We start from the raw sequence: 12,044 nt of genomic DNA, 5'->3' as shown, positions 1-12,044 counted from the left end.
AGTTGGTGCAGTTCTAAACAAAGTGTCGTGGCGGGATCTACATGTGAAGCGGAGTACATAGCTGCTTCGGAAGCAGCAAATGAAGGAGTCTGGATGAAGGAGTTCATATCCGATCTAGGTGTCATACCTAGTGCATCGGGTCCAATGAAAATCTTTTGTGACAATACTGGTGCAATTGCCTTGGCAAAGGAATCCAGATTTCACAAGAGAACCAAGCACATCAAGAGATGCTTCAATTCCATCCGGGATCTAGTCCAGGTGGGAGACATAGAGATTTGCAAGATACATACGGATCTGAATGTTGCATACCCATTGACTAAACCTCTTCCACGAGCAAAACATGATCAGCACCAAGGCTCCATGGGTGTTAGAATCATTACTGTGTAATCTAGATTATTGACTCTAGTGCAAGTGGGAGACTGAAGGAAATATGCCCTAGAGGCAATAATAAAGTTATTATTTATTTCCTTATATCATGATAAATGTTTATTATTCATGCTAGAATTGTATTAACCGGAAACATAATACATGTATGAATACATAGACAAACAGAGTGTCACTAGTATGCCTCTACTTGACTAGCTCGTTAATCAAAGATGGTTATGTTTCCTAATCATAAACAAAGAGTTGTTATTTGATTAACGAGGTCACATCATTAGTTGAATGATCTGAGTGACATGACCCATTCCATTAGCTTAGCACCCGATCGTTTAGTATGTTGCTATTGCTTTTCTTCATGACTTATACATGTTCCTATGACTATGAGATTATGCAACTCCCGTTTGCCGGAGGAACACTTTGTGTGCTACCAAACGTCACAACGTAAAAGGGTGATTATAAAGGTGCTCTACAGGTGTCTCCAAAGGTAGATGTTGGGTTGGCGTATTTCGAGATTAGGATTTGTCACTCCGATTGTCGGAGAGGTATCTCTGGGCCCTCTCGGTAATGCACATCACATAAGCCTTGCAAGCATTACAACTAATGAGTTAGTTGCAAGATGATGTATTACAGAACGAGTAAAGAGACTTGCCGGTAACGAGATTGAACTAGGTATTGGATACCGACGATCGAATCTCGGGCAAGTAACATACCGATGACAAAGGGAACAACGTATGTTGTTATGCGGTCTGACCGATAAAGATCTTCGTAGAATATGTAGGAGCCAATATGGGCATCCAGGTCCCGCTATTGGTTATTGACCGGAGACGTGTCTCGGTCATGTCTACATTGTTCTCGAACCGTAGGGTCCGCACGCTTAACGTTACGATGACAGTTATTATGAGTTTATGCATTTTGATGTACCGAAGGTTGTTCGGAGTCCCGGATGTGATCACGGACATGACGAGGAGTCTCGAAATGGTCGAGACATAAAGATTGATATATTGGAAGCCTATGTTTGGATATCAGAAGTGTTCTGGGTGAAATCGGGATTTTACCGGAGTACCGGGAGGTTACCGGAACCCCCCGGGAGCTATATGGGCCTTAGTGGGCTTTAGTGGAAAGGAGAAAGGGGCAGCCCAAGGTGGCCGCGCGCCTCCCCCCTCCCCTAGTCCTATTAGGACTAGGAGAGGTGGCCAGCCCCCCTCTCTCTCTTCCCCCCCTCAAGGAATCCTATTCCAACTAGGATTGGGGGGGGGGGAATCCTACTCCCAGAGGGAGTAGGACTCTCCTGGCGCGCCCTCCTTGGCCAGCCTCCCCCTCCCCCTTGGCTCCTTTATATACGGGGGCAGGGGGGAACCCTAGAACACACAAGTTGATCATCGTGATCGTTCCTTAGCCGTGTGCGGTGCCCCCTGCCACCATATTCCACCTCGATCATATCGTTGTAGTGCTTAGGCGAAGCCCTGCGTCGGTAGAACATCAAGATCGTCACCACGCTGTCGTGCTGACGGAACTCCTCCCCTAAGCTTTGCTGGATCGGAGCCCGGGGATCGTCATCGAGCTGTACGTGTGCTAAGAACTCGAAGGTGCCGGAGTAACGGTGCTTGGATCGGTCGGATCGGGAAGAAGACGTACGACTACTTCCTCTACGTTGTGTAAATGCTTCCGTTGCGATCTACAAGGGCACGTAGATCATACTCTCCCCCTCGTTGCTATGCATCACCATGATCTTGCGTGTGCGTAGGAAATTTTTTGAAATTACTACGTTCCCCATCACACTCCTGGCGGGGCCTGCGGTCATCCCAACGTCCTCCATCTCGTCCACCTCCTCGGTCGTAGCCCCGACCGTTGCGCTCGGGGCGTCGACCGACGTGTCCATCTCAAATGGCCCTGAGCTCTTGACAATCGTTGGTGTTGTGGGTGCGCATGTTGTGGAAGGCGCAGAACGTGAGAAGATCTCGGCCACACTTTGTGTCTGGCTCTGCCGTGAGTACGACCACCCCTTTGTGCTTCACGTCTTTGACCTTGGCCTTCTTCTCCTCTAGATCCACGGCGGGGAGCTCGAGGAGGGAGAGGCGCCCCTGTTGGAAATATGCCCTAGAGGCAATAATAAATTAGTTATTATTATATTTCCTTGTTCATGATAATCGGTTATTATCCATGCTAGAATTGTATTGATAGGAAACTCAGATACATGTGTGGATACATAGACAACACCATGTCCCTAGTAAGCCTCTAGTTGACTAGCTAGCTCGTTGATCAATAGATGGTTACGGTTTCCTAACCATGTACATTGGATGTCGTTGATGACGGGATCACATCATTAGGAGAATGATGTGATGGACAAGACCCAATCCTAAGCCTAGCACAAGATCGTGTAGTTCGTATGCTAAAGCTTTTCTAATGTCAAGTATCATTTCCTTAGACCATGAGATTGTGCAACTCCCAGATACCGTAGGAATGCTTTGGGTGCACCAAACGTCACAACGTAACTGGGTGGCTATAAAGGTGCACTGCGGGTATCTCCGAAAGTGTCTGTTGGGTTGGCACGAATCGAGACTGGGATTTGTCACTCCGTGTAACGGAGAGGTATCTCTGGGCCCACTTGGTAGGACATCATCATAATGTGCACAATGTGACCAAGGAGTTGATCACGGGATGATGTGTTACGGAACGAGTAAAGAGACTTGCCGGTAACGAGATTGAACGAGGTATAGGGATACCGACGGTCGAATCTCGGGCAAGTATCGTACCGATAGACAAAGGGAATTGTATACGAGATTGATTAAATCCTTGACATCGTGGTTCATCCGATGAGATCATCATGGAACATGTGGGAGCCAACATGGGTATCCAGATCCCGCTATTGGTTATTGGTCGGAGGGTTGTCTCGGTCATGTCTACATGGTTCCCGAACCCGTAGGGTCTACACACTTAAGGTTTGATGACGCTAGGGTTATAGGAAAAGTATGTACGTGGTTACCGAATGTTGTTCGGAGTCCCGGATGAGATCCCGGACGTCACGAGGAGTTCCGGAATGGTCCGGAGGTAAAGATTTATATATGGGAAGTCCCATTTTGGTCACCGGAAAAGTTTCGGGTGCTATCGGTAACGTACCGGGACCACCGGGAGGGTCCCGGGGGTCCACCAGGTGGGGCCACCAGCCCCAGAAGGCTGTGTGGGCCAAGTGTGGGAGGGGACCAGTCCCAGGTAGGCTGGTGCGCCCCCCACCAAGGCCCAAGGCGCAGGGAGAGTGGGAGGGGGCAAACCCTAGGTCCAGATGGGCCTTAAGGCCCACCCTAGGGCGCCCCCCTCTCTCCCTCTCCCCTCTAGCCGCCACCCTAGATGGGATCTAGGGCTGCCGCCCCCCTTGGGGAGGGAACCCTAGAGGGGGCGCAGCCCCTCCCCTCCCCTATATACACTTGAGGTATGGGGTTGCCCAACATCTGTGATTTGATCTCTCTCTTGGTGCAGCCCTACCCCTCTCCCTCCTCGTCTCTCGTAGTGCTTGGCGAAGCCCTGCTGGAGTACCGCGCTCCTCCACCATCACCATGCCATTGTGCTGCTGCTGGACGGAGTCTTCCCCAACCTCTCCCTCTCTCCTTGCTGGATCAAGGCGTGGGAGACGTCACCGGGCTGTACATGTGTTGAACGCGGAGGCGCCGTTGTTCGGCGCTTAGATCGAAATCGACCGTGATCTGAATCGCTGCGTGTACGACTCCACCAACCGCGTTCTTGTAACGCTTCTGCATTGCGATCTTCAAGGGTATGAAGATGCACTCCTCTCTCTCGTTGCTAGTCTCTCCATAGATTGATCTTGGTGACACGTAGGAAAATTTTGAATTTCTGCTACGATCCCCAATAGCCCCTCCTCTGCTCTTGCACAATTGGTTGCTATGTTGAACAGTTTCAAAGTCATGCACAACTCCTCATGGATGGCGAGCTCCTCCTTCATCTTGATGTCGCAGATACCATCAGAAAACGCTGAGACGATGGCCTCGTCCGTCACCCTGGGGATCTTGAGACGCACGTTGTTGAAGCGTTGTATGTACTTCTGCAGGGTCTCTCCCGGCTGTTGCTTGATGCGGCGCAGGTCACCCTCGGCCGGGGGGCAATCGCGAGTGGCCTGGAAGTTGGCAACGAAGTGATCACGCATCTCATCCCAGTAGGAGATCGAGCCCGGGGGGCAGGTTCAGGAGCCATGAGCGAGCGCCGTCCTTGAGAGCCATGGGAAACCAGTTCGCCATGACCTTTTCTTCGCCGTTGGCCGCCTCGATGCTTAGCTCGTAGAGCTGCAAGAACTCCGTAGCGTCGGGGGTGCCGTCGTAGCAAGGAGGCAGATCCGGTTTGAACTTGCCTGGCCAGACAATGCTACGCAGCTCAGGAGTGAAGGCGCGACAGCCTGCCGTGGCCACTGGGGCCAGTCATGGAGGCGGAGCTTGATCTTGGTGTCCCTGCACCGCCACGGCAAGTGGCGCATGGCCCTGCCGCAGCAAGCGATCCTGACGTGGCGGTGCCGAGAGCGGTGGAGCATTTTCTTACGGACGGGGAACCTCTTGGCAGTTTCCTTCTTCGTGCGCGGGCACACGGCGCGGTGGATTACGCCGTGGGACTGCACATCTTGGAGCGAAGACGTCGTCCTGACGCGGAGGAGGCGGAGGCGCTCCATGAGTCGCGCGTCTCGGTGCGAGGGCGCCATCTTGTTGCGGAGGGGGCGGAAGCGCTCCGTGAGCCACATCGCCCGCAGCCGGGGGCGGGCGAGGCAGCGAGAGGGATGGTGCAAGAGAGCCCCCCGCGGTGGTGACGCCGTCTTGGGCTCCACGGTGACCTCCGTCCTGCCGTCTTGCTGGTCTTGGTCTCGTTGCACCGATATGGAAAACTTTGCCTGATGCCTCGGGACTCCTCGCTTGCGCTTGCCTCTTTAGCACCAAAGAGGAAACGAGGACACTCAGCGCGCTGGCGCCCGCCTGGCTCCGGTCGTCATGGCTTGCGTCACAGAAACCTCGCGAGGTGTCCCTTGCCTTGAACTCTCCGCCTCTCGCGAGCCAGCCTGGTGAGGCCGCCCCTAAGAAGGTCTTGCGTCGTCCGCCTCGCGAGGCTTGGCCCTCGCGAGGGTCTTAAGTATTTGCTGGTGAAGATGGGTTGGCGGGGCCGCTGGTGGAGCCACACTGTGGGCCGCAGGCAGGCAAGTCTGGGGACCCTCGTTCCCAAAACGCTGACACGTTCGTTTCGTAAGACAAGAATCAAAAATTGGATTCAAGATTTTTGATAAAAGTTGAAAAGAAGTTGCACTGGTTGGTACTACCTCCCTTTCAAATTAGTTGAAGTTATGGTTTTGTCTAAGTCAAACTTCTCCAAGTTTGACCAGGTTTATATGAAAAATCCAATATCTACAACATCAGATGTATACTCCCTTCGCCTAGAATTACTTGTCACATAAATGGATGTATCTAGACGAATTTTTAGTTCTAGATCCATTAATTTCTATCCATTTTTGCGTCAAGTAATTTAGGACCGAGGGAGTATATGAATAAAAGTATATATCTGATGATGAATTTAATGAAAGTAATTTGATGGTGTGAATGTTGATATGTTTTTTCTACATATTTGGTCCCAAATTAGAGAAGTTTGATATAGGATCAACCTAAAACTAAAATTGTGTCTCGTTGGAGGAAATTTGCGATAAGGAACGAGAGTTACGAGGATACAAGACGTGTTATCCATTGTTTGGCTAGGGGGAAGGGAGTTGAGGAGAGAAGGGGAAAGGGAACCAAAGAGGTCAATTTCCACGCCTCTCTTCCCTAGCCCCTTGCTAATTCAGGCTGGATAGAGGTTCCTCCCAAATTCTCACCGATAATTGTTCCCACCACACATCAAAAAGGAGACTGAGACTAAAATTCTAGTAATTCTCAAGTCTAATCTCTAGACAAACTCCTCGCTGTTGTAATCTTCATTCCCTTTCCCTCAGACTGCCAGACACGCTGCAAGTAATTTGGAGAGGGGGAAGTAGTTTCGGAAGTAAACAAACATGCAATTACTGGATACAGCCCGCAAGCAACAGTTTAAGCAGACGAACCAGAGTATACACAGCCATTAATCAGAACTCCATTGTCATGGATCTCTTCTACGTACAGAGTCTCCGAATAAAACACAGCAAAGAGATTCATCGAGATACAAAGCGAGGCGACCTGCCATGAGAATCCAGTAAGATGATCAGGTCCTCTTGACGGGGTCGAAGTTGGAGACGGCGACGACGGCCCCGGCGATGCCGGCGAAGACGACCCCGCCGGACACGATGCTGAGCAGGAAGTTCTTGAGCGACGGGGACAGCCCCGGGGACGCGGCCTCCGCGACCTCGGGCAGCACCAGCGCCGCCGCCACGGCCGCCGCGGTCAGCCCGGCCGTGAGCTTCTCCTGCACGGACGCGGAGGACGCCCGGACGGCCGTCATCCTCGCCGCGGGCCTGCCGGCCCTGGCCACCGGCAGGGGCCGGAACGACGCGGCCTTCTTGAGCCCGGCGACGGACAGGGGCGCCGCGACGGCGGACAAGGACGCGGTGGCGGCCATGGCGTGCGTGCTGCGTGGGTGCGTCTTCTTCTTGGCTTGGCGCGCGGCGTGAGGTGTGTGGGGGACGGGATGGTTGGCGCGGAGAAGGTTTTAGTAGGGCGTGTGGAGGATCGCGGCGTGCCAGGTCGGCGCGGGAGTCCGACGTGGGGAGCTCTCGTCGCGCCGTGGAGGGATAACGTTATCCCCGGAGGTGGCATGTGGCTGTGGCGTTCCAGCTTGCGATTTCCGGTTCGGATCTGATTGGCTCAGGTCCCCCCTTTCTCCGTGTTAATTTTTTCAACTACACACAAGGTCCGGAAAATTCTCACAAAATTGGTGTGTTTACATCCTGTGATGGGGTGTGAGGCACATAACTTAGCAAGAACGTGTCTCTTTGTGTGTCGACATAATAAGTTGTGCGTACAATTACCATCCGTCTTTCCTTTTATAAAGCGCAAATATTTGTTATACATAGTGTTCTGGATTCATACCGAGTCCAACAAGTTCAAAACTTTTAGTACTTTGTACGTGTGCATTTGATTCGTTTTTAAGCAAAGGATATGCCCTTAAAATAATTTTAAAAAAAACACATAAGCTCACTAAAAAAAAGACAAGCGATCTGATGTCTACATGAAGAGACGCATGAGACTTTGCGTGTAGAATTTGCAAGAGACCAATTCTAGAGAAACTAGACTAACCTTGAGGGTTTGAAAGATGGACTGTACTAACGCGCAGTCGTTCGGATTTTAAACAACAAATTAGGACGACCTAACTAGTGCGTGCATGCATGCGAGTGCATGCAGCCATTTTTCTTCACATGCATGTGATTACTAGTTTTTCTCTCTCTTCATGCACATGTCATGACTCTTAATACAACGCCTAATTATATGCATGCATGTAAGACAAAATTGATGACATCACTCTAGATTTTCTCATATTTTGAATTTCCAAAATGTTTTGTAGTTCAAACCGTCGGTCCGATCGAAAAATTGTTTTCACATAAAAAATTCGGCGCGACGAGACATTCGAAACTAGATTCCATGTTAATATGTTTCGACAACTTTTTTTTCTGAGGCAAAATGTTACCACGCCTGGGTATGCAAGTTATCACGTATATGGTACATAAATTACCACAATGTTTACATAGGCAAAATTCTGGCCATAAAAATGACTTCTTCCAGCTTTCTCCCCTGATTTCGGGCATAAAAAGTGCGAAAAAGCTAATGTCATCATAGATTGTTTTTGTTTTAAAATTTTAAAATGTTTTATAGCTCAGACCGCTTGTTAGATCCAAAATCTGTTTTTACAAAAAAATCCGCCACGGCGAGACCATGTTTTTTTTGGCATGGTTCGAATACTTTTTTTTGGGTCAAAAATTATCATGCCTGGGCTAAATAAATTATCAGCTCTGCTATGCGTATATTACCGTGTTATTTACATAGATCCTACCAAACTTTGTTTTCATCAACTTTTGTTCACGGGTCAAAGTTATCGAGGTGTTTGTACCTAAATTATCAGATCCGAGAGCCTATATTACCATGTTATTTATACTGATGTTACCGAAGTATGTTTCCAAACAACTTTGTTACGCGAGTCAAAGTTATCGTGGTGTTTGTATCTAAGTTATCAGATCCGAGAGTGTATATTATCATGTTATTTACATGAGAAAAAAATTAGTGGTATGTTTTCAACAACTTTTTTTCACGGGTCAAAGTTATCGTGGTGTTTGTACCTAACTTATTAGGTCCAGAAGCCTATATTATCATGCTTATTACACAAAAAGTTACCGGTGGTATGTTATTAACATCTTTTTCCCCTAGTCAAAGTTATTGTAGTGTTTGTATCTAAGTTATCAAGTCCGGGGGCATATATTACCATGTTATTATTTACATAGATGTTACCGAAGTATGTTTTCAACAACTTTTTTTCACGGGTCAAAGTTATCGTGGTGTTTGTACATAAGTTATCAAGTCCGGGAGTGTATATTACCATGTTATTTACAAAGAGAGTATATTTCCAACAACAACAAAAATTCACGTGTCAAAGTTATCGTGGTATTTGTACCTAAATTATCAGGTATGCGATGTATATATTACCATGCGATTTACAAAAATAAGTTACCAGGGGTGTTTTTAACAACTTATTTCCTGGGTTAAAATTACCCCTCGATATTTATATGCAACTTATCAGCTCTGTGGTGCCTAAATTATCATGCTATTTATAAAGAAGTTATCGGTACTATATTTTCAACAACTTTTTTTTACGGGGCAGAGTTATCGTGGTGTTTGAACCTAAGTTATCATGTCCAGGAGCCTATATTATCATGCTATTTACACGAAAAGTTATCGGTGATATATTTTTAACAACTTTTTTTCACGTGTCAAAGTTTTTGTGTTGTTTGTACCTAAATTATGAGGTCTTCGATGTGTATATTACCATGCGATTTACAAATAAGTTATCAGGGATGTTTTTCAACAACTTATTCCCCGGGTTAAAATTACCCCTAGGTGTTTGTATGCAAATTATCAGCTCCGTAATGCCTAAATTATCATACTATTTACATAGAAGTTATCTGGGTTCGGATTTTAGCATTTTCGTAAATATAATAGGACATCTACTTGACACAAACTGCATCTATTGTCCCTCGGATTTATCTGTTGAAACTAAATTTACCTCTTAATTTACCCAAGCTGCATTTCACAAAGAGAGAATGGAACAATGAAAGTCTGATTTTTCTGAAAACTAATAGTAGACCTTGGCCTCATACACTTTCTTCAGATAAAAGAACACTAAAAACAGAATTTTCTGGATTGAAATGATGCATTTGTACGCATGTTCTAGCTGTTACTGCCGCTGCTCATTTGGTATTCTAATTGGAAGCAAAATGCAGTTGCTTCAGAGGTCAAATCTGCAATTTATTCAGAGGCCAAAAGTGCAGTCACTCCGTCACACGCAAGCTGCTGCAATTTCTTCAGAGGCCAAAACTGTCGTTGCTGCAACCGCTCCTCAGACGCGCGAGGCGAGCAGCGGCACGACGGCTCCCTCTGCCGCCCGAGCGGCAGGCACCGGCGGTAATGATGGGCGGCGGATGCAGCCCGAGGTCGAGGCACATGCGGCGATGGTGGGCAGCGGATCCAGCCTGAGGTCGATGCAGCCGGCGGTAGTGGGCGCCTGGACTTCTCCCTCTCCCGTTTCTCTTCCTCTCACAGCCGGAGCTGGCTGAGCTCGGCCATGGCAGCCATGGCGCAGACGGAGCAGAATCTCGCGTGGATGGAGATGAAAGATTGAGGGGCTCGATTGGGGGCTGTACGGGTCGGAGGGAGGTGGCAGCCGGCGGCGGCGCTCGCGGGATGGGCGGCGGCGGGCGTTCCGGTCGCTCGCAGGGAGCTTTCTTTTTCTCGTGCGTGACAGTGAAAGAAATTATCGAGCGGTTGCCTGCGTCCTACGTGGGGATCGAAGGGCCATCAGGTCATACGCGCCTGTTGCAAACCACCAGTCGGCAAGATTTTAGCTTTGTCGTTGAAAGATTGGTTAAACAATCCAAATAAAGTGAAAATCTAAGGTTATCGAGAGCATTATAGTCAGGGGCTTGTCTATTGGCGTTTTCCTTCTTTTCGAGAAAGAAAGCCTCACGCCGGCCCCGCCACCGATCTGCCTGGCCTTAGGGCCATGGAGGCGTGGCGGATCTTGGTCCTTTCTAGTGGGAGGGCTTATACTTCATTTTAGATGCTTTTTTTAGTCTGTCCAGGGATTGTGTCATGCTCAAGAAGGTGAGACGTCGGCGGCTCTCTGAAGATGGAGTAAGGTTCTTCCCGCCTTGCCCTGTCCCGACGGTGCGCCTCGCGTCATCAAAGGGCGTGTGAAGGTGTGTCTCTGACGGATCTAGCAAGATTCCGTCAATGTTTGTCTTTGGCAGATCTGCGTGGATCCGGTCTTTGTTCGTCCACGTTCATCTGTCTACTGGTTGAATCCATTTCGGTCCATGCTTCTCTTCATTGGCGGCGGTTGTTGTACCAGTGCGTTGGTCCTTTATGGCCTTAGCACGACGACTTCCTGATTGTTCACTGTAATAAGATTTGACCGGCTTCGGTGAGGGAGGGGCGATGACTATGCCGCGCGCTTTGGCTCGCTCCAGTGATTGTACTCGTCGCTATGTGCTCTAAGGACACGAATGTAATTTTTGTTACTTCTTGTGCTCTTTGTACCGCCATGACGTTTGATGAATAGATGAATAGTTTTTCGTCTCTCGAATGGCAAGTTGTCAAACAGTTCAATTGTCAGAAAAAAAATCATTTCACACAATATCGTCGCCAACACAAGTACACAACTACCCTAAGGAACTCCGGATGACAATTTGCAGGGTTGGAAGCCAACGATCCATGGAACCAAAACATACGTGGGTGCGCCCGGCACCATGTGGGTTTAAGAGCCAGTTCTTTTAGCCTCATGATTCTCCAGAATCGTGATTCTGGGAAACTGCCTAGAGAATCATCTGCCCACAGAATCGTCTGCCCAGTTCTTTTCTGTGATTCTAACCTGTGATTGTTGTATGAGTTGTGTGCTGAAATGTCTGTAATGCCCCTAGACCGAAGTGTGTGATACATTGGTAACACTTGGTTATTTTGAACACGAAAACGAGTTGCAAATCTCATAAAGCATATAATATTACAATATAAAGCAAGTTGCAAAATCATAAATTGCTTGTATTACAATTTAGGACGAAAGTTGGAAATATTATATAGTGCTAAATATTACAAATTTCGTACTAACCAAATAACCATACAAATCGAAAACAGCATAAGCAAACAAGTAGCAGTATAATTTTTTTGATTCATACAAACAGAGTTGAACTAATATGTAACAGAGATATGACAAAGAGAAGGGGAGAAAGGATGAGATAGAGAGGAGCTCACCAACACCGGTGAAGTGGGCTCGGTCGACGCCGGCGCCTCCTGCTGCAGGGCGGTTGGGTCGGTGCGGGGAAGCCGGTTGGCCTCCTACTGCAGGGCGGTTGGGTCGGGGCGGGGAAGCCGGTTTGCCTCCTGCTGCCGGTGCCGAGGGGTCGGGGGTGGCTGTGGACTAGACGGGGATGCCCTGTAGAGGACCGCCGGCGGCGG

General features: G+C 48.6%; 1 protein-coding gene across 1 annotated transcript; it reads right to left on the bottom strand.

Moving 5' to 3' along the window:
• Positions 1 to 6,388: 6,388 nt before the first annotated feature.
• Positions 6,389 to 7,044, bottom strand: LOC123187525 (uncharacterized). The gene has a single exon (XM_044599399.1). It carries the CDS (start codon positions 6,946 to 6,948, stop codon positions 6,595 to 6,597), a length of 354 nt encoding a protein of 117 aa, XP_044455334.1. The 5' UTR covers positions 6,949 to 7,044; the 3' UTR covers positions 6,389 to 6,594.
• Between the last annotated feature and the right edge of the window lie 5,000 nt (positions 7,045 to 12,044).

The sequence above is a fragment of the Triticum aestivum genome, chromosome 2A (genome assembly GCF_018294505.1).
Source record: "Triticum aestivum cultivar Chinese Spring chromosome 2A, IWGSC CS RefSeq v2.1, whole genome shotgun sequence".
NCBI classification, from domain to species: Eukaryota; Viridiplantae; Streptophyta; class Magnoliopsida; order Poales; family Poaceae; genus Triticum; species Triticum aestivum.
This window is presented reverse-complemented; position numbering and strand designations above follow the sequence as displayed.

Bases quoted from the DNA above. Each gene is read 5' to 3' on its own strand.
- LOC123187525 (XM_044599399.1), bottom strand. From the start codon at position 6,948: ATGGCCGCCACCGCGTCCTTGTCCGCCGTCGCGGCGCCCCTGTCCGTC.